Below are 23118 nucleotides of genomic sequence, written 5' to 3' on the forward strand. Positions count from 1 at the left end.
GCTCTTAAATAATAACTTACAAGGTCAAGTGAAATGTACGTCTCGAGGAACACCTTCAGTTTGAGAATCAACACACAGCAACCTGTACACTGAGCATTTCAAAATACAGTACGTTTCTTCCCTGCGATGGTGCAACAACCGAGTCACATATGGGCATTTCTCTTCACACAAGACACAATTACACAAACTAAACAACAAATACATAAATAGCTTTTTTTCCCTTTAAATCATTTATAACGAAATTAGATTTGTGATTCTGGCTCTTGTTACAACATGTCAATTGATCGATATATAAATTAACAATATCAACAACAAACATAACAATAATAATAATACAAAAAAGCTATCTGTTTTTATACAAATCTTGTTAGTTTACAGTATAAAATAATCCTATGCAAGTGAGACCTGGGGGTTCAATATGTTCATTGTACAGTTTATCCCTTGTGCTGGCAGGGTGAACATGCTTGTTCAAGATGCATTGGTTGGTTTCCTGGTTTTGAATGTCTGTGTGCTACAACAGAGTGAAACACTGAGGCCATATTGGCTCAACACAGAGCCAGCCCCACCCTTTTCCTGAAGGTCCATGACAGTCTGGATGAATGTCCCTTGAGGGTCCAGTAACTAAAGAAGCGTAGCCACAAAGGCTTTCCCAAAGGGTCTCTTCCTCTTTTAACTACAAGGGTGATGTTTCCCTCCAGATTCCTATCCCATTTGAATGACAACATGGGCGCCATCCTGTGGAAACACAAGGTAGTGCTGGACGAGTAAGATCAACCGACAGCGGAGTTTCAAACCCCAGTCTGTGATGGTCGGTATCTATCTCCCTCAGAGTGGACGAGGCCTCTACCTGACCTACCTGTCTTCTGAGAACCCCTTCAGTCCATCGTTGCCTGTCTGCACAGCTATTCATCCCCCCACACTCACCCCCATGTTCCCCCCCACTCCTCACTCCCCCAGGTATGGACCCTGAGTGCTAGGCAGTGTTGGTTGTTTGGCCCTCTCTCAGCCCCCTTCCCCTGGGGCACTAGGGTCACCGGCCAGGGCAGGCTATGGGCTTGATGCAGCGGCCCTGGAACAGCACCAGGTTGGCTGGGCAGTGGCAGCCGGCAACGCAGGGCTTGTGGCAGGGCCCGATCTCATTCCAGTTGTCACAGGTCTTGGTGCAGCCCGGGCCACAGGTGTCGTACACCGCTCCGTGTTTACACTGGGTCGCTGAGAAGATTGGGTTGGTTAGACAGAACTGCAAATCGCCTAACATGAATGGATTTCAGAGATACGTTGATCAATTCTGTTGAGCAAATTAAATGTAGGGGGAGTCCCCTGTTCCATGAAGTTTAGTGATAGGCTGTGTGTGCTGTCACTCACCCATGCAGGCAGCCTCTGGCTTCCAGTAGACGGGGGCTCCCTCCCTCTCACAGGCCCGGCTGTAGGCGATGAAGGACTCACAGTAACAGTTCTTATGCACCGGACACTCACACATGTCTGTTACACAGGACCTTAAGAGAAACAGAGGGAGAGAGAGATAAGACAAATACATGTTGAATTAAATTTAATGGACTGGATTAAATGTATCTCCATACTAAGTGGGTTCCATATCCAAAACAACATTGGACATTCTATGCACATCGGAGACAATCAAATTTCACATTTGATATATGAAGAAAATATCACAAGAGCGTTGGAAATGTTGTAGATTCTAGGACAAATCTCATTACAAATGAAGCTCCCCAAAGTTCCGGAGACACCCCAAGAACCACTGACCTATAGAAGGAGGCAAAGTCCACCACCCGGTGACACTTCTGGAACTCCCAGGACTTGAGCTTCTGACACTCCCTGTGAGCGCGGAACTTGACCTTTACACTCCCGGGACAGAGGTACGAGGTGGGCCTCCTGAGGGGCTGGGCACAAACCTCGTTCCCCTCCACGCGCCACGACTCTGCAAACTCATCGACCACGAACTTGAAGAGGCCGTCGCTGCCCATGGTGTCATCCCGCTTGTGTCCGTTGTAGTTCCCACAGAGGCCACAGAGACGACCGCGCAGGTGAGGAGCAGCCACCACCTCCACGAAGCTGTCCCCGTCCCACGTGATCTCCAGACCTGAGGGAGAAAGAGACAGAGAGTTATGCTTAAAAAAAGAGCTAAAATGCACTTTAGCAGTGTTCTTTAGGTTCCAATGAAGTTAACATGAAGCCAGTCTAACCTGCGATGGTGGTGAGTTTGAGCAGGTATCCATCCAGGTCGATGTGGACCCCAGGGCCATGGTAGGGCAGGGCGATGCGCGTGCCGTTCCTCCTCACCGTCAGGTGCTGGTGCAGGCTGAGACTAAGCCCTCCTATCCTCAGCTCCACTGACTGCGTCCAGGAGTAGGAGCGGGTTCGCCTCGCATCGTTCCTCACCACAACCGTGAAGCCAGAGTCAGAGCCGGCGCTGTTTCCACCCCCGCCAGAGAGGGCGCCACCACAGTCTCGAGTCAGAACATACTGGCAGGTTCCTTGGAAGTTAAACGTGCGCCCGTCAAAGGTGTTGTAGTGAGGGTCGCCGAATACGGTGCACACACCTGGCTCTGGAAGGAGTGATAGGAGAGAGAGAGAGAGAGGCAGGGAAGGAGGAGAAAGAGGGAGTGTGTTTAATTATGGGCATCAATTTGATCCATTTTTCCCCCCTGTATTTTGCATGAGAAATCTGTGCTTAATACAACATGACTAAATGTCTATTTGAGAGAAGACCAAGAACGAAACAACCGCCACAAAACTGGAAAATGCAACCCACAAAGGTGTGTGAGGACCCAGCTGAGGAAGAGGGGAGTAACTTACTCACTTTCAGTGCAAACCGGGCAGCAGCCTGTCCTGTTCAGGATCTTATTCTAGAAGAGGCAGACAGACCGTTAGATACACAGACAGACATAGAGAGAGATCAGCAGGCAGCCAGTCAGAGTGCAAGAGACAGACAGTCAACTGGACAGTTGGACACATTACACATTAATACCCACACACATAGACACAGACAGACAAAGACAGATACAACCAGCCAAACGGACAGCCTGTCTGCCTGGACAGCCAGACATTGATACAGACAACTGTTACTCTCTGCCTGGTGTATGTGTGTGTTTGCTAGAGAGAGGGTGGGGGGGTACGTTTCAACTTCCTTCAGAGGTGCACATTTGAGAACTCAATCCCTCTCAACCCCCACTTACCTTTGCCCCAGGGCCCTCACCCCTTACTCTCTCTCTCAATTTCAATTCCTTTCAATTCAAGGGGCTTTATTGGCATGGGAAACATATGTTAACATGGCCAAAGCAAGTGAAGTAGATAATATACAGAAGTGAAATAAACAATACAAATGAACAGTAAACATTACACTCACAGAAGTTCCAAAAGAATAAAGACATTACAAATGTCATATTATGTATATATACAGTGTTGTAGTGATGTACAAATGGTTAAAGTACACAAGGGAAAATAAATACATGTATTTACAATGGTGTTTGTTCTTCACTGGTTGCCCTTTTCTTGTAGCAACAGGTCACAAATCTTGCTGCTGTGATGGCACACTGTGGTATTTCACCCAGTAGATATGGGAGTTTATCAAAATCGGGTTTGTTTTCTAATTCTGTGTAATCTGTGGGAAATATGTGTCTCTAATATGGTCATACATTTGGCAGGAGGTTAGGAAGTGCAGCTTAGTTTCCACCTCATTTTGTGGGAGGTGTGCACATAGCCTGTCTTCTCTTGAGAGCCAGGACTGTCTGCGGCAGCCTTTCTCAATAGCAAGGCTAGTCTCACTGAGTCTGTACATAGTCAAAGATTTCCTTAAGTTTGGGTCAATCACAGTGGTCAGGTATTCTGCCACTGTGTACTCTCTGTTTAGGGCCAAATAGCATTCTAGTTTGATCAGTTGTTTTTGTTAATTCTTTCCAATGTGTCCAGTAATTACCTTTTTGTTTTCTCATGATTTGGTTGGGTCTAATTGTGTTGCTGACCTGGGGCACTGTGGGGTCTGTTTGTGTTTGTGAACAGAGCCCCAGGACCAGCTTGCTTAGGGGACTCTTCTCCGGGTTCATCTCTCTATAGGTGATGGCTTTGTTATGGAAGGTTTGGGAATCGCTTTCTTTAGGTGGTTGTAGAATTTAACGGCTCCTTTCTGGATTTTGATAACTAGCGGGTATCGGCCTAATTCTGCTCTGCATGCATTATTTGGTGTTTTTCGTTGTACACAGAGGATATTTTTGCAGAATTCTGCATGCAGAGTCTCAATTTGGTATTTGTCCCATTTTGTGAATTCTTGGTTGGTGAGCGGACCCCAGACCTCACAACTATAAAGGTCAATGGGTTCTATAACTGATTCAAGTATTTTTAGCCAGATACTAATTGGTTTGTGGAATTTATGTTCTGTTTAATTGCATAGGTGCTGATGTTTAGGCCAAGGTATGTATAGTTTTTTGTGTGCTCTAGGCACACTCCCTCTCTCACACACACACACACACACACACACACACACACACACACACACACACACACACACACACACACACACACACACACACACACACACACACACACACACACACACACACACACACACACACACACACACACACACACACACACACACACCCCACCTGACCCCCATCACAGTGCACAAAGGGCTCTCCCTCTTTGAAGCTCTTTGAGAGATGGAGAGATTGGCTTTCAGGGTCTAAATATAGGGAAGCTCTTCTTTACTGTCACTCAAACATCACCCAGACAAAGACCTGACTGGAGACTGTGTGTCTCCTATGGGACGGAGGGGCAGACACATGGGTGACCGCACTGTGACCGCGTGACAGGTGAACGCTACATGACCACCAGGAAGGTATGATGAGTGGATGTTGTGATACTGTATGACAGGTGACCGCTACGTGACCGTATCTATATTGCAATTGACCGCTAGGTGACCGTGTCTCAGTTGGCTGTTATGTGACTATTACGACAGATGACCATGACTCAGTGACCAAGACACAAACCCAGATGGCCGTTAGGGGATATACTACATGACTGTATAACAGGTGAACGCTGTGTGACAACTAGGAATCCATGACTAAGGCAGCCATATGTGACTGTAATTGTACTGTCTGACTAATGACCGTATGACAGTTCATTATACTACTATGTGACCATGCTCTGCTTCATAACCATACGGGCATGGTGTATATGTGATGGTGGTGGGATGCTAGCTTAAAAAAGAATGACAACGAGCCTTTAATGTCAACTATATGAACGCATCTGAGAACAGATGACCACTACATTACCGCGCAACAAGCAACCGCTATGTGACCATAACAGGTGGCACTAGGTAACCATTGTAACCCTGTGAACGCTGGTCACTGGCAGCATGAATAAGTAACTGATCATTTGGTCGCTGGAATGCAAAGAATCTACTACATCACCCCAAGACAGGTGACCACCATGTGAACTGGGACTGTTACTCAGCCCCAAAAAACTGGACAGCTGAAGGTATGGTTACTGTGGTAAGATACCAGGGTTGTGCCTTGGCTCATTCACACTGTTCTGGCCCAGATGAATCGTTTTTGACTCCTCCTTACCCCTCCACCGCTGTGGATTGAACATGTGGCGGTTAGTCACAGACAGTAACTCTGGACAGTAGACAGCCTCTGTCTGTCTCAGCGGGAGGGGGACCAGATGGATGGGGACGTGGTGAGGTGTGAAAGGGACTGTCTCATGTTGATGATTCAGGGAGAACAGAGGGACCCCAGGGCTATGTCCTATAGATATAGCCAGTGTTCATAACATAAGTGCATTTACGTTGCAGATGGGAAATTGCTTAAAGCTGAAATCTGCAAATGGTGAAACAGCGCCACTGTCCGCCCCAGAGCATTTGTTCTAGTTTTTATTTTGTTGATGAAACGGAATAGAGGAGCATTCAGCATCGTGGTAAAAAATGATTTGCAGGACATACTCTGCTGTTCTATCACGGGTCCAATGAAGAAAGAAACTGGGTTTGAAGTAACTTCTTTGTTGTTGTAACATCGCAAACAGATGTGGCAGTTTCACCAAGTACGGATTCCAGCTTTAAGGTGTTCTAATCGATGTTGTCATTCACATCACTTCATTGAAAGATTACTGGAATGAAAAGGCGCAACACAAGACAGTTTGTGATTGGGCCTTGAGCCTGTCACTCACCGAGGGGCAGCTGGTGATTGGCACACACTGCTTTGGCTGACACTCGATGGCCCCCTTGACACAGGCACACAGGGTGCAGTTCACAGACGACCACATGTCTCCCTCCTAGAGCAGAGGAAGAAGCAGAGAGGCAACCAATCAACCACAACTTCAATCAGCTTATCAAACCAGTATTAATGTCTGTGTAAATATGCATATAATAATAAGGACAACTGCGGTGGATAAGTATCAGTGTTGAATGTTGAGGCAATGGTAAGGTTCTATTCTCCCAGTTGATATCAAGGATGCAGCATTAGGACTTGTTGTCACAGACTGTCTCACCCGGTAGATCTTATTCCTGACCCGGCAGTACTTCACTTCCGCTACCTCCACGAAGGATAGACACTCCCCACAGCACTGGTCACCATGGCAACTTCCCGGCCGAGAGCAGCGCTTCCTGCACACCACAGTGGAATTCTGGGAAGGTGGAGGGATACGAGGGAAGGAGAAGGGGTCAGTTATTGACGGTAACTTGGTGATATGGCACGTAGGTTGAATAGAGTTCTGGGGCCTGGTTCTCTGGTCAGTTCTTACCTTGCAGGTACAGGTGGTGCAGTTGTCATGTTTGAAAGAGGTGCCGTTCTCATAGACCTCACTGTGGAACAGACAACTCCCCATCGACAGGTCAAACACTTTCCTCTGACCTGACGGAGGGAGAGAGTAAGAAAGAAATAAGAGATCAGCTTGATGATAATTATTATGACTGTTATGATGTTTTAATGATGTGTGACGTTTTAATAATAATTCCTGAAATATGAATATGTTCTCCAGACTTCTATCGGAGAGTCCTATGAGGTATTTGATGAGAGAGGGGTGTTACCGAGGCACTTGGGACAGCACTGTCCGGGCTGAGTGTGGCTCAGGTGGGCGGGGCATGAGAGGACAGGACACACATCCCTGACGCATAGGGTCCGCCCTCCCTGAAAGAACACAGCATATCATATCAAATCCAAATGTTATTTCTCTCACGCGCCGAATACAACAGGTGTAATGCTTACTTACAAGCCATTAACCAAGAATACAGTTTTAAGAAAATAGAGTTCAGGAAATATTTACTAGATAAACTAAAGTTAAACAAAATACCACAATAAAATAAGAATAAGGAAGCTTTATACATAGACGTTGGAACAATTCTTCATTCATCTTCTCTTATGCATTACTCCACTTATCTCCACTTAATGACTGTTTCCATTACACAATACCATTTGCACCTTTGTCTGCACCTGCGAAACACGGATTGCTACCTTTAACAGCTCACAAACACAACTACTCTAGATGCCAGATGGTTGTCACAGTTCCCCCTGGCCTTGTAGCAGTGTGCCCTCATTAACGGCTGGTACAGGACACAGTGTACACTAGTCCCACTGAGGCATTAATGTGTTGACAGACTCAACTCACATTAATGTGTTTACTCACTCACCTCCCCTGCTTGTTTACTAAGGGGAGGAGGAGGAGGAGGGGAAGGGGGGTGTTACCACTGTGAGTCCCCTGAGAGCCAAGACAAACTCATTTGGACCACAGAGAGCCAGTCACTGTACTGTGGGGACTGGAGACATGCATGTCTATACAGTGTATACTCACAGTGCAGGTGCATTTAATGCAGGGTTTTCCCTCAGGGTGAAACTCTTCCCTCTCTTTGTACAGACGGCCCTCCAAGATACAGCCTGGAACAGAAGAGACACACAGGTTAGCTTTATTATCGATGTATTCCTTCTTTCACACACACACATACACACACGCACACACACAATCACTCACTCGGGCACGTTGGACAGCACTTCTTGGGGTGAATCTTGGGGTTCCTGCAGTGGACGACACATTGTACTTCCGCTTCAGTTACGACCCCTTCCTGTCAAAACCAGGAAGCAATTAAAACAGTGATTTATTTATCATTGTTTCCTACGACTTATTCTCAGCAGCATCCCTGTCCAGTCCGAGGCTACGTACATCAGTGAATATTCTGCTGCATACCTCTCATTCCTGTATTAGACAAACTTGTCTTTCGGCTGCTTAGCGATTTGAATCCCATTTCAGTTATGTAAGGCATGTACTATGTAAGCAGAATATTAGATAGGGACGTACCATTAGATAGGGACATACCATTGGATAGGGACATACCATTGGATAGGGACGTACCATTAGATAGGGACATACCATTGGATAGGGACATACCATAAGATAGGAACATTCCATTCTGCATCTCACACATGCATGCATCTATTCTACATACTGGGACACCCCTGATCACTCACAGAAAATGTACCTGAAAAATATATGTGGTCCCTAGTGTTAGAACTAGGAGTGTTAAAACTAGGAGTGTTAGAACTAGTAGTGTTAAAACTAGGAGTGTTAGAACTAGTAGTGTTAGAACTAGGAGTGTTAGAACTAGTAGTGTTAAAACTAGGAGTGTTAGAACTAGTAGTGTTAAAACTAGGAGTGTTAGAACTAGTAGTGTTAGAACTAGGAGTGTTAGAACTAGTAGTGTTAGAACTAGGAGTGTTAGAACTAGGAGTGTTAACTAGTAGTGTTAAAACTAGGAGTGTTAGAACTAGGTGTATTAGAACTAGGAGTGTTAGAACTAGTAGTGTTAAAACTAGGAGTGTTAGAAGTAGTAGTGTTAGAACTAGAAGTGTTAGAACTAGTAGTGTTAAAACTAGGAGTGTTAGAGGTAGTAGTGTTAGAACTAGAAGTGTTAGAACTAGGAGTGTTAGAACTATTAGTGTTAGAACTAGGAGTGTTAGAACTAGTAGTGTTAGAACTAGTAGTGTTAGAACTAGGAGTATTAGAACTAGTAGTGTTAAAACTAGGAGTGTTAGAACTAGTAGTGTTAGAACTAGTAGTGTTAGAACTAGGAGTGTTAGAACTAGTAGTGTTAGAACTAGGAGTGTTAGAACTAGTAGTGTTAGAACTAGGAGTGTTAGAACTAGTAGTGTTAGAACTAGGAGTGTTAGAACTAGGAGTGTTAGAACTAAGAGTGTTAGAACTAGTAGTGTTAGAACTAGGAGTGTTAGAACTAGGAATGTTAGAACTAGGAGTGTTAGAACTAGTAGTGTTAGAACTAGAAGTGTTAGAACTAGTAGTGTTAGAACTAGTAGTGTTAGAACTAGGAGTGTTAGAACTAGGAGTGTTAGAACTAGGAGTGTTAGAACTAGGAGTGTTAGATCTAGTAGTGTTAAAACTAGGAGTGTTAGAACTAGGAGTGTTAGAACTAGGAGTGTTAGAACTAGTAGTGTTAAAACTAGGAGTGTTAGAACTAGGAGTGTTAGAACTAGAAGTGTTAGAACTATTAGTGTTAGAAATAGGAGTGTTAGAACTAGTAGTGTTAAAACTAGGAGTGTTAGAACTAGGAGTGTTAGAACTAGGAGTGTTAGAACTTGTAGTGTTAGAACTAGTAGTGTTAGAACTAGAACTAGGAGTGTTAGAACTAGTAGTGTTAGAACTTAGAACTAGTGTTAGTGTTAGAACTAGAACTAGAGTGTTAGAACTAGTAGTGTTAGAACTAGAAGAACTAGTGTGTTAGAACTAGTAGTGTTAAACTAGTAGTGTTAGAACTTAGTAGTGTTAGAACTAGTGTTAGAACTAGTAGTGTTAGAACTAGGAGTGTTAGAACTAGTAGTGTTAAAACTAGGAGTGTTAGAACTAGTAGTGTTAGAACTAGGAGTGTTAGAACTAGGAGTGTTAGAACTAGTAGTGTTAGAACTAGGAGTGTTAGAACTAGGAGTGTTAGAACTAGTAGTGTTAGAACTAGGAGTGTTAGAACTAGGAGTGTTAGAGCTAGGAGTGTTAGAACTAGTAGTGTTAAAACTAGGAGTGTTAGAACTAGGAGTATTAGAACTAGGAGTGTTAGAACTAGGAGTGTTAAAACTAGAACTAGGGACCACGACACGTTGTTTGTGTGTGAGGTCTGGATACTGGTCAGATCCCCCCCATTCCCGCCGCGTGGGTATCTTGGGGATGGAGTAAATTAGTGGTGTGTAGAGCTCTGCTTTTTTCACACGCTACCCTTCAACACGCAGACTAACACAGTCTAGTTTGACTGGACCTCCCCAATGCTGGAGCTGACACTCCCTCACACAGCTGTGTCCACTGCCATTGACTTATAGTGTTCAGATCTGTGCATGTGTTTTGTATTTTAAGTAGTATTGTGGGACCATGTATGTGAGTGTGTGGTGTGTATACAGTAAGTGAGGTTGGGTATACATGTGTTTTGAGGAGACGTGTGGGGTTAGTCTTGTGAGGTAGACACTGGGTTGGGGAGGCTTGGAACCAGAAGGGTGGACTGTACTGCCAAGTTCACCTTGCACCTCTCTCACAGACATTGAGACATATATCCTCCCTCTTCATCTTTCTATCTATCTCTCTCATCCCTCCAACTTCATCTGCTTTTCTTTCTCTTTATGTCTCTTCTTCCTCCAACCCCTTGGCTATCTGTCCACTGTCTCATTCTTTCTCTCCCTCACATCTCTCATTCCCTCCCCAACTCTGAGTCTCTGTCTGCGTCATTCAGCCTCCCACTCTAAAAGTATGTCTATCTTTCCCTAGATCCTCATTTATCTCTCTCTTTCTTCATTAATCTCCCTCTCCAGCCATCTCTCTTTCACTCACTCCTCTGTCGGTTTGCCTCTTTTCCACTCACTCCCCACTATCATTCCCTCTCCCTGTCTGCCTCTCTCTTAGTACTCCCTCTCTCCTTCTCTCCTTCATTTACTTTACATTCCCTCTCCTTACTTTTCTCATCATCATCTCTCTCTCTCTCTGTTACCCTCCCTTTCTATCTTTCATTTCTGTGTGACACTCACCTGACAGCGGCGAGAGATGCAGGGCTTGATGGAGCTGGTCCAGGAGACAGAACTATTATAGGACTCTCCATCCAGCTGACAACCTAGAGGAGAGAGAGAGGGAATGAGAGAGAGACAGGGGAGGATAGAGAGAGAGGGAGAGCGAGAGAGAGAGTTGGCACTCCAAACCTGGATGTGAATGTTTACTAGTTTGTGGAAACTAAAAGTCTACAGGGAGCACTAAATGGACTACATGTGTGAACATAGAGCTGTTTGCCTTTCCAGACCATACGTGTTGAGACAGATTGAACACAGGGTTACAAATCCATTGTAAGCGATGCCTGGAGGGAGTCTGTGTGCCACCACCGTCAGAGCCAGCTGGCTATAGTGTCCCCTATGGCTAGGGAAGGCCTTTCTTTGATTGTCTTGATTTGGCATAGCGATGGTAAAGTTTAGTAGTCTCGACACTGCCACATACACTACCATTCAAAAGTTTGGGGTCACTTAGAAATGTCCTTGTTTTTGAAAGAAAAGCATTTTTTATTGCTTCTTTAATCAGAACAACAGTTTTCAGCTGTGCTAACATAATTGCGAAAGGGTTTTCTAATAATCAACTAGCCTTTTAAAATGATAAACTTGGATTAGCTAACACAACGTGCCACTGGAACACAGGAGTGATGGTTGCTGATAATGGGCCTCTGTAGATATTCCATTAAAAATCTGTCGTTTCCAGCTACAATAATCATTTACAACATTAACATTGTCTACACTGTAATTCTGATCAATTTGATGTTATTTTAATGGATAAAAAATGTGCTTTTCTTTCAAAAACAAGGACATTTCTAAGTGACTCTAAACTTTTGAACGATAGACACTCGAGACAGCCAGACAGGCAGGCAGACAGGCAGGCAGGCAGGCAGGCAGACAGGCAGGCAGACAGGCAGGCAGGCAGGCAGCCAGACAGACAGGCAGGCAGGCAGGCAGGCAGGCAGGCAGGCATGCACAAACTCTCTGACAAACCCAATCCATTATATAGATGTATCAAGATACCAGAACATGTTGTTGTGAACTGTCCAGGTCCAAACACCATGTGAAATGGGCCTGAGATCCACTATGAGTAATCACAATGCTCCAGATACACCACCCACAGTCAATAAGGGACTAAATGAATACGATCTTCAATTTCAACAGATATAGGGTTGTCTGGTTATGGAAACACAGCAAAACCATTCCTATGATAAAACCACTGCATTAAGTACTTGTGGGAGGTTTTCGTGCTGACACGAGCAAGTTCATGTTCTAAATGTAGACATGGTCATGAATAAAACCCAAAGTCAACCACAATGGAGGAACAATAGGCACTAATATCGTTCACCATGACAACATGGGGCTTTCCATGGTCGACTTAAGAGAGCTCCACCTCTTCTCATTTGAATTAACTCTAGTCTCGTATAATCTTGACGGCAAACAAAGGACCGCGTTCCTGACCATGAGGTGGTCAATGCTGTGGACCGTATCCATGGTGACCCCAACACTACCCGACCCCGTGTGTTCCGGCCGGGAGGCGAATGCGAGCGTCCTAGTCTGGGAGGCAGAGCGGCGCAGTGGCTCGTAAACAAGGTTTATTTCTGTGCCCTGTAAACCCGAACGCTGAACCCAAACGCCAACGGGTCCCAACCCGTCCCAGAGAGGAGAAGTCCACCACTGCAGCTGTGTGTGTGTGTGTGTGTGTGTGTGTGTGTGTGTGTGTGTGTGAGAGAGAGAGAAAGAAAGAGAGAGATGCTGGCAAACAGTGTGAGAAAGAATAGTTCTTAAGACTTAAATACGAACCGCTGTAGGCCTGTCACATGTTTGTGGGTGTATGTGAGTGGAAGCCGGGAAAATAATAGCTATATGTGTTTGTGTATGTAGCAATTTACCCTCAAGCAGAATCTTCAATTGGTCTGATACAGTACACATACACACGCACAGTAGCTATTGTGCTGTTAGAAGAAAAACTATTCATCACAAGGAGGCAGTAGTGGTTAAATAAGTAGGTTGACCAGTGCAGCTGGACTGACTGTCTTCTACTGTGGGACTCAAGCTGTCACGTCACCCTCACTCCTACAGGTAGCATCAATGACCGTCAAACAGCATCACTGCAATGCTGCAGCAAGGTCTATACATCAACACTAAAGAGATTCAGAGATAGACCTAACTCACTCCACGAGACAAAGTTCCAAGTCTATTGGTCTCGCTGAGACTACAGAACATTACATGCATCCCCTAACCTTTGACCTCATGTTTTCATGGTGATGAGAGTAGTGGAGTGTGTGTGTGCTGCTCACCTTTGCATCTCTCACAGCAGGCTCCCGTCTGTTTGACCACCAGAGCACAGTCCTCAGACACCAGGGGACACCTCTCCTGTTTACAGTCTGCCTTCCCCTCCTGAGAGACAGAGCAAAAGAGAGAGGGGGGAGGAGAGAGAAAGAGAGGGGGAGAGGGAGACGGAGAGATGGACGGAGAGAAAGAGAAGACGCTGTTTGACTGCCATCAGTTTATTCACACTATAAAGTCTCCGACACATTCTTTGTCCACACTCCCCTTTTACAGGCTAAAATGAACTCGAGTTACACGTGTACTTTACGCAGACATTCTCTTTCTCTCTTCTCAATTTATATACAACCTCACTTTATATACTAGCTTAACCTTATCACTTTGCCACTAGCTTTATACACTCTCTTTATATAGTCCCCATTTACTCAGTGCAACCTAACTGGACTGTATAATGAGTCAACTTCAAAGCCGAACTGTGGCCCACATAACTCAAATAAAACTGGGCGGTTTTATTTACGGAGAGCCTTCACTGGTTCCCTAACCAGGCTGGTTTGGGTGATGTCATCAGTGAAGGCGAGAGAAGGGCGGCGAGAGGCGAAGGCACATGGGATCCATACATAGTCTCTGTAAAGCGCTCCTCAAACCACTGGTCTAAATCATAGAGATTTTCAGAGCACTTTCAACAGCCAGTTTGAGACAAATATGTCTGAGAGTGAGATATATGATGCCAGATAGATAAAGGGATGGATTGAAAGTGAGAGAAAAAGAGATAGAGGGAATGAGAGAAGGGCAGACAGATCCCATCAGACATGATGACTGGAAAGTCTGACAGGTGGAGAGAGAGAGAGAGAGAGAGAGAGAGAGAGAGAGAGAGAGACAGAGACAGAGAGGTAGACAGAGAGAGGATGACAGGGTGAGAGAGAGAAATAGAAAGAGTGGTGATAAGTTGTGCGTCTAGTCTTCTGACGACCACAGTTATCTACAGTAGTGTCATAGAGGTTCCGTATTGGTCCTTGAATCTTTATGTCTCTCCACACCTGTGCTTTCCTAGTTGGGCTTTGGAGCCATTCCACTCGGCAGCCATTAACACTAAGTGGTGTGAAGAGGTTTGACCTCTCTCAGCAAAGGTCAGGGGTCAAATCAGGTCACCACGCCTCATTAACACTCAACATACCGTGCACTTTCTGAGGCTTCTTACTAGTCTACTGGTGGTATGTCGTGGCTTCTAATAGGCCAACGGGTGGTCTGGGGATTGTTATTGGACTACTGCTAGTCTCTGGTGTAATAACTAGAGAAACATTTGACCTGAAGGGTAATAACATGTTGATAGGTTAATGTGACCATCTAAAAAGATATATGTAGAGTATGTAAGATGTATTGATCCCTGACATGATGGTCATGTGCTGTGGAAAGATGACCACTAGATGGCGACAGCACAGTCAGTTTCACCATCTCCATTTGCCAAATTCAGAGAATCAAAATGTGTTCAGTCAAACCATGGTCTATGAATGATTTCTCTCTCCCTCCCTCCCTCCTAATCTCTCTCCCAAACGTTTCCACTATCACTCTCTCTCCTCCATCTATCTCTCAGCCTGACCCCAGAGGGCATGCCAAAACAAGCTGACAGACCCGCCAGCCGCCGTGCCGCCGGTCTTTCATGGAAGGATGGAGAGATCACTAAAAGGCTCTTCAGAGGAGCACTCAAATCAAAGGCCTAATTTAAACCTGGACTCCTTGCCCTCATGACCCTTAACCTCCCTCCAAAGCAAACATGTCGCTACCTCACAGGAGCAGCAGTTGTGGCTTAAAACTGGATGAAAAAGGGCAACAATATATATATTTCACTGAGAAGTCACAAGCCTATCCAAGAAGTAGGCCTATTCCTGCACCAGTAGTAGAAAGTGAATGGTGCTGAATGAACTGAATGTAACTTTTGGCTCCGATAGGTAGACTAATTAAGATGGTTGTTGTCCTATCCTTCTTTATGTCCTGGCAGGTAGCCTAGCGGTTGGAATACATGATCCGATAAGGTGAAAATCTGTCGATGTGCCCTTGAGCAAGGCACTTAACCCTAATTTAATCCAGGGGCTCTGTACTACAGTGGAGGCTGCTGAGGGGAGGACAGAAACCACGTGTTTGATGTATTTGTATACCATTCCACTGATTCCGCTCCAGACATTAACATGAGCCCATCCTCCCCAATTCAGGTACCACCAACCTCCTGTGCCGTACTACTATGGCTGTCCCTGTAAAACAACACATTTCACTGCACCTATCTGGTGTGTGACAACAAAACATATATAGTACCAGTCAAAAGTTTGGACACACCTACTTATACAGGGTTTTTCTTATTTTTTTTTTACAATTTTCTACATTGTAGAATAATAGTGACGACGTAAAAACTATGAAATAACACAAATGGAATCATGTAGTAACCAAAAAAAGTGTTAAACAAATCTAAACATATTTTAGATTCTTCAAAGTAGCCACCCTTTGCCTTGATGACAGCTTTGCGCACTGTTGACATTCTCTCAACCAGCTTCAAGAGGAGGTCACCTGGAATGCATTTCAATTAACAGGTGTGTCCAAACTTTTGAATGGTACTGTATATTTGTTATAACTAGGCAAGTCCAGTTAAGATCAAATTCTAATTTTACAATGACGGCCTACCCCGGCCAAACCCTCCCCTAACCAGGACAACGTTGGGCCAATTGTGTGCCTCCCGAAGGGACTCCCAATCACAGCTGGTTACGATACAGTCGGGATCGAACCAGGGTCTGTAGTGACACCTCTAGCAGTGAGATACAGTCCCTTAGACCGCTGCGCCACTCGGGAGACCATATATATATATTTGTTTCTACCCCTCCATTAGAAGTATCCTGGGAGTTCCAATAGCAATGCTGCCCTGAAGGTTCTCTAACACCATCTTTGCTCTATAGACCACTGGGAGAACTGTACCACTAGCCTCACAGTGCACTGACAGAAAGGGGGGAAGAGGGGGATGGAGAAAGAGAGCAGAAAATAAAGGAGGATTTTGTCTTCTTTAAGTCTTCTAGACTACACTCTTAGAAAAAAGGGTTCCAAAATGGTTCTTCTGCTGTCCCCATAGGAGAACCCTTTCTGGTTCCAGGTAAAAACCCTTTTGGGTTCCATGTAGAATCATCTGTAAAGAAGGGTTCTACCTGGAACCAAAAAGGTTTCTTCAAAAGTTATCCTATGGGGACAGCTGAAGAACCCATTAAGGTTCTAGATAGCATATTTTCTTCTAAGAGTGTAGAGATATCAAGTTTCTCATTTCATCCTAGAATTTATGCTTTTCTTTTTTGGAGTTTGGTTGTCCCTTTAGACAGAATGGTGTACAAGTTATTGCTCCTTTTCATAAAATTACGTTCACATGCCAATTCCACACATAAATCCAATGTTATTACATCTCTGTACCTGGACAGACATGCTGGCTGGTTTAGTGGTTTGCTGACAACGCCAGTGGCAGAGGTAACGATTGTAAAGGTACACGGTGAGTATTGATCTCCATGTTTGTGGAGCGGTTGGAACAGGAAAGGACCTTTGGCTTCCCAAATGTTTGCAGATCACTGGTCAACCTACTGAGCTCATCAATCATTGCTACCGAGAAAGAGGAGAGGGGGCAAAACGAGAGGGAGAGTAGTAGATAGTAGGTTAACGAGAGCTGCCTCCTGGCTGTCTGTATATTATGTTTAGCGAGCGGGAGGCAGATTCCTGCGTCTTGTGAGACGGCTGGCGAAAAGAATGGCTTCTCTGTGTCCCTCAGTTTCCGCCAGTGAAGGGCCATTAACAGGTACTCCGCCGCAACTGAGAACCTGTGAGTGACACTAGAGCCCTGACAGCTCCCCCCCACCCTTTAAAATCTGCTAACCCCCCCTAAAAGACAGCATCGCTGGCCCCCCCCTGCGAGGCACTCTGGGGCCAGTGACATGACGGACGGGACAAGATGAAAGGCTAGCTGTGGCCCTCTTATGACTGATAGCATTCAGCAGGGCTCCTAGTGATGGAAGCCTGATAAGGACGTGGTTAGCAGAGGGAGACATATCAAAGAGACTATCAGAGCCGCTAGAGACAGCCGAGGCAGCATGGCCACAGTAGAGTGCACAGTGCACACAGAAATATATAACCTTGCACACGCACACTGTTTCTCTGTTTCACATAGGGCAAATACCCTGCAAGTCAAACAAGACATTTGTAGAAGCTTCCTTACCACATGACCTTTCTAGGGAGTTTTTCCTAGCCACCGTGCTTCTACACCTGCATTGCTTGCTGTTTGGGGTTTTAGGCTGGGTTTCTGTACAGCACTTTGAGATATCAGCTGATGTACGAAGGGCTATATAAATCAATTTGATTTGATTTGATGACACTTTTACATAGGGACTAAAAAGACAGACGAGGGAGAGCTTTATTGAATCTGGCTTCTGGTGACAGAAAAGCCTCTCACTTGCATTCTCAACCCCTAAAACAAGAGACAGAGGTCAAAGAGCAAATGTTCCAGGAAAGACACCTCCTTTCACATTTGTAGCCTGGATTTAACAGGCAGTCGGGCAAAGACAGCAGGAAGACAAGGGTGTCTTTAAACAAACAATGCCATTTTGTTTAAAAGCCAGTGTGGGCTTAGAAGGGAAATAATTACATAGCTAGCCTACTGCTCTTATTGAATTGGTAGCAACAGTATTCATAATTCTTTGTGATAATTACAGTACAGGCCTATTTGCCCAGTTAGACCTACAACTCGACTATACATATTTAGGCCACAATATGAATATTAAGAATATTCAGTCAAGCGCAGAGGCAATAATTACGCACAACAATTGCGTTTTGTTCCTCCTCTATGGAACCTACAGTGGGGAGAACAAGTATTTGATACACTGATTTTGCAGGTTTTCCTACTTACAAAGCATGTAGAGGTCTGTAATTTTTATCATAGGTACACTTCAACTGTGAGAGACGGAATCTAAAACAAAAATCCAGAAAATCACATTGTATGATTTTTAAGTAATTAATTTGCATTTTATTTCATGACATAAGTATTTGATACATCAGAAAAGCAGAACTTAATATTTGGTATAGAAACCTTTGTTTGCAATTACAGAGATCATACGTTTCCTGTAGTTCATGACCAGGTTTGCACACACTGCAGCAGGGATTTTGGCCCACTCCTCCATACAGACCTTCTCCAGATCCTTCAGGTTTCGGGGCTGTCGCTGGGCAATACGGACTTTCAGCTCCCCCCCAAAGATTTTCTATTGGGTTCAGGTCTGGAGACAGGCTAGGCCACTCCAGGACCTTGAGATGCTTCTTACAGAGCCACCCCTTAGTTGCCCTGGCTGTGTGTTTCGGGCCGTTGTCATGCTGGAAGACCCAGCCACGACCCATCTTCAATGCTCTTACTGAGGGAAGGAGGTTGTTGGCCAAGATCTCGCGATACATGGCCCCATCCATCCTCCCCTCAATACGGTGCAGTCGTCCTGTCCCTTTTGCAGAAAAGCATCCCCAAAGAATGATGTTTCCACCTCCATGCTTCACGGTTGGGATGGTGTTCTTGGGGTTGTACTCACCATTCTTCTTCCTCCAAACACGGCGAGTGGAGTTTAGACCAAAAAGCTCTATTTTTGTCTCATCAGACCACATGACCTTCTCCCATTCCTCCTCTGGATCATCCAGATGGTCATTGGCCAACTTCAGACGGGCCTGGACGTGTGCTGGATTGAGCAGGGGGACCTTGCGTGCGCTGCAGGATTTTAATCCATGACGGCGTAGTGTGTTACTAATGGTTTTCTTTGAGACTGTGATCCCAGCTCTCTTCAGGTCATTGACCAGGTCCTGCCGTGTAGTTCTGGGCTGATCCCTCACCTTCCTCATGATCATTGATGCCCCACGAGGTGAGATCTTGCATGGAGCCCCAGACCAAGGGATTTCTAATAATTGCGCCAACAGTTGTTGCCTTCTCACCAAGCTGCTTGCCTATTGTCCTGTAGCCCATCCCAGCCTTGTGCAGGACTACAATTGTATCCCTGATGTCCTTACACAGCTCCTCTGGTCTTGGCCATTGTGGAGAGGTTGGAGTCTGTTTGATTGAGTGTGTGGACAGGTGTCTTTTATACAGGTAACGAGTTCAAACAGGTAATGAGTGGAGAACAGGAGGGTTTCTTAAAGAAAAACTAACAGGTCTGTGAGACCCGGAATTCTTACTGGTTGGTAGGTGATCAAATACTTATGTCATGCAATAAAATGCTAATTAATTACTTAAAAATCATACAGTGTGATTTTCTGGATTTTTGTTTTAGATTAAAAATTACAGACCTTTACATGCTTCGTAAGTACAAAAACCTGCAAAATCGGCAGTGTATCAAATACATGTTCTCCCCACTGTAGGTGCCAACAACAAATAGGGAATCTCAATGTCAACTAACAATTATCTGCCCTAACACCATATGAAAGTTATTTAGCAAGAATTGGGATTTGTTCTCACCAGACAGACGCAGGTGATGCACGGGTTGTCCGTTATGTTGGGTATGTGGAGCACCTCTCCTTCGTTCTCGCAGATGGCTTCTGTACCTGTGAAGGGCGCGAGGAGAGAGGCAATAAATTCGCGCCTTTTCATCTTCATTGACGTGATAAAACAGCGAAACAACAAGCCTCAGATAAATTACGTCATGGACAGACTCGCCATATTCCAATTGTGCTTTTTATTAAGGTCTACCAGGAATTGCACCGGCTATGCCATAACTGTGAGGTATATTTCGTAGACGTTAAAATGAGCAGGCCTAATAGTCTGAGTTTTATCGATAAGGTTATATTTCTAATTTATTTTGTTGATATAGGCTATAGCCTATACCTTTTTCTAAATTACGAAATATTAGATCAGTTTATCAGAATATTTTTGTCAGAGTGATTTAAATTTAGATTAGACATAACATTTTTAGTTGAGCAGAGCAGTGGCAGTCAGGAATTTTTTTTTTGGGGGTGACAAAGTGGTTTCTGTGAGAATTACAGGAGCAGGGCAATTACCCCGACCGTAGCGTACCCTACAACCTTCGCGTGTAATTAAACCAGCACAGTTTTAAGTGATTGTGGGGAAACCCAACACTTTAGCCTCAATCCAATGAGACTTTTCTTCTTTTATAAAGCAGAGATGAATGAATAGCCCTATAAATGTTGTTTACTCTTCATCCACCTCTTGCAGCCGAGCACAGTGCCAGGGCGCATTTGTCTTTATACAATCAGACAACTTTCCTCTCCCACGAAAACAGTGTGTTCAACTCCCGGCCCTGCAGGGAAAACAATAGACAGATGATATACCGCATATTTCGAATACCAGGTAGCGACACTCCATGGGAATTTGATCCGGTGGGATTATACTATAATGGTAGCCTACTCAGTTGATACCGATACGCAGGTTTGTCTTCCCCTGAAAGAAATGATCATGTTTGCACAATGATAACGCGCCAGGTGACTTGGATACTGACCTCGACAGCACGACCCAACTCGAGTTTCCAAAACAACAGTAGATGGGGAAATTATACTGGTGATCCAATGCGCCTGTCATGAGGTTTCAAACGAGCCCGGGGTACCAGTTACCCGACAGAAAATATTTTTTTTCACCCAACTTTTAAGATCAATCCAATGGCATGGTGACATTTGTTGTTGATTTATGTTCAACCTAATGTAAATCAAAACTAGACATTGAGCTGACGTCTGTGCCCAGTGGCAAGTAACGGGAAAAGTGAATAGCCTACCTGTAGGCCTATAGGCTAGCTTTTGGGCTATATTCTTGTTTTTGACAATTGCTGGACATGTTTTGAAGCTAAATAGGCCAAGTCAATGTATCTTACCTGTAATTAAAGGCGAGGAGGACTGTGGCATTTGGAACAGTAAAAACACGAATAAAAAACTGCAGGTGAACTTATTAGTAAGTACCAAGGCGCTCGAGCAGCAATACAACATCATCCTAAAATTGGTCCAGTAAAAAAAAAAAGAAGGAAAACGAAAAAAAGAAAATGATATGCTAGAATATATATATATATAAATATATATTTATATCCCCATGGGTTGGTGTCCGACTGAAACCACTAGAATATATGGGACTCCAGCATAATTGCCCCCCTCAGTTAGTTTTGTTCCAGCCCATAACCTTCAGTTTGTCAAAATGCTAAACGACATCGCGTGTCCTCCGGCATCCGACAATCGACATGACACATGAAAATTACAATGACAATGCCGTGCGGACAGCCAGGCGACAGTCCTCATGTCGCGTCCAGGACCGCTCTTGTGTTCCCAAAACAAGTGCAAGGATAAAACAATGTTTCCAAAAAAGTGAAAAACAAAGTTCATAAGAGATTCAAATAAAACAGATGCGTATAGTAAAAATGACAAATAAAACTGTTGGGAAATAAATTCCACAAATAGCTTAAAGATATATATATATATTTCTTTTTTTTAGCTTAAAGATATACTCGTAATTAAATGTCTTCAAAAATCCTCATGTTTGGCAATACCAAAAATATACAGATGTTGTCAAGCGCTAAAAGAAACCGGTTGCGTTCGAAATTTTAGGTCAGTTTTGCGCCGAGATGCTGTCCAACTGTCTCAGGATTAGTAGCGGGTTTTAGGTTAGGCTACACGAGCCGGCACTGGTCTCTCACTCGGAGCTCCGCGAAAAGCGAACCACCTCCAGCCCAAAGTTATAGTAAACTGCTCCTACTGAGGCGCACGGCGATGCCAGCGTAAAATAAACCCTACTACTCCAGTTAAACATCCCCGCAGGGTGCAGGAACCTCCTCCAAACAAAACGAGAACGGCCCCTCAATATTTAAATAGTTGCCGGGGGTTTTAATAATCCGAGTGATTTGACGTACAATCTTGCCCGCTGCTCCCGGCTGGCTGCCGCTGTGGTAATGAAACACTCCGTATAATACCGCGCCGGGAGAGACCCACCTACTGCTATCGGATCTCGAGGCTGGATCTCGTTTCACTACAAACAAGCCTGGAACACAACATGCGTACCACCTGTCCTTACTGATAATCTCTGCTGCGCTCTCTCTCTCTCTCAACACTGTCACGCTGCAAAACAGGACGAAAGAACAACAAACATCCCTAATTCAGGCCACTTTGTATCAATGTGGGGTTTCTGCGCCCCTCGAGCTGCTGGGGGAACAAGCGTCATCCCACAATTGTTGATCTCTCCCCCTCCACCTGCATTGATGGGGCGCACCACAATGTCTGTCTGTTCAGTATCATATATTTGACATTTTCCAGTCATATCCTCAATGCATCACTTATTTCATAAATTAGGCATTTTCTTTGCTTGACCCCACTTCAAAGGCATGATGTCAATTCAGAATATATAATCTATGACATTTCAATAGCCTATAATAAGGGCACATAGCTAGTTTAGGCGACATTAACCACCTTGCATGACATGAAGTGTCTGTTACTGTTGTTTGAGACAGATTTAGAAATCTACAACTTTTAAAACAGTTTGGCCCTTAAAATTGTGCTTCTGAAGAACCTCAAATGGGAAGGAAAAGCATCTATTCAAAGATCCAATTTATGACACAACTCTGTATTTACAACATTTAACTGTCAAGGAACAAGGTTTTCTTTGATCTAATTGTATTGCTCTTGTTACTTCGCATTGTAAACATGCCACGAGTGACGAGTAAACCTAGTGAATGTGTGTGTGTTAGAAAGGGAGTGTGTGTCACTTTCTTTGTGTCGACAGCGTGTGCATTCAGCAGTACAGATGAACATTGTGTTAATATTCAACGCTTGATGGCGC

At 44.5% G+C, this 23118-nt stretch overlaps 1 protein-coding gene across 1 annotated transcript; it reads right to left on the reverse strand.

The window, feature by feature from the left end:
- Positions 1-932: 932 nt before the first annotated feature.
- Positions 933-22451, reverse strand: LOC115141035 (BMP-binding endothelial regulator protein-like). Its single transcript, XM_029679611.2, has 15 exons — positions 21173-22451; positions 19810-19895; positions 13325-13424; positions 11019-11101; positions 7978-8068; positions 7801-7883; positions 7040-7139; positions 6754-6863; positions 6502-6636; positions 6181-6285; positions 2819-2864; positions 2202-2564; positions 1762-2098; positions 1366-1496; positions 933-1212 (listed from the first exon to the last, which is right to left on the reverse strand). The coding sequence occupies exons 1-15, from the start codon at positions 21285-21287 to the stop codon at positions 1031-1033; spliced, it is 2067 nt and encodes a 688-aa protein (XP_029535471.1). The 5' UTR covers positions 21288-22451; the 3' UTR covers positions 933-1030.
- Positions 22452-23118: the final 667 nt, after the last annotated feature.

This window comes from Oncorhynchus nerka, linkage group LG14 (genome assembly GCF_034236695.1).
Source record: "Oncorhynchus nerka isolate Pitt River linkage group LG14, Oner_Uvic_2.0, whole genome shotgun sequence".
Lineage (NCBI taxonomy): Eukaryota > Metazoa > Chordata > Actinopteri > Salmoniformes > Salmonidae > Oncorhynchus > Oncorhynchus nerka.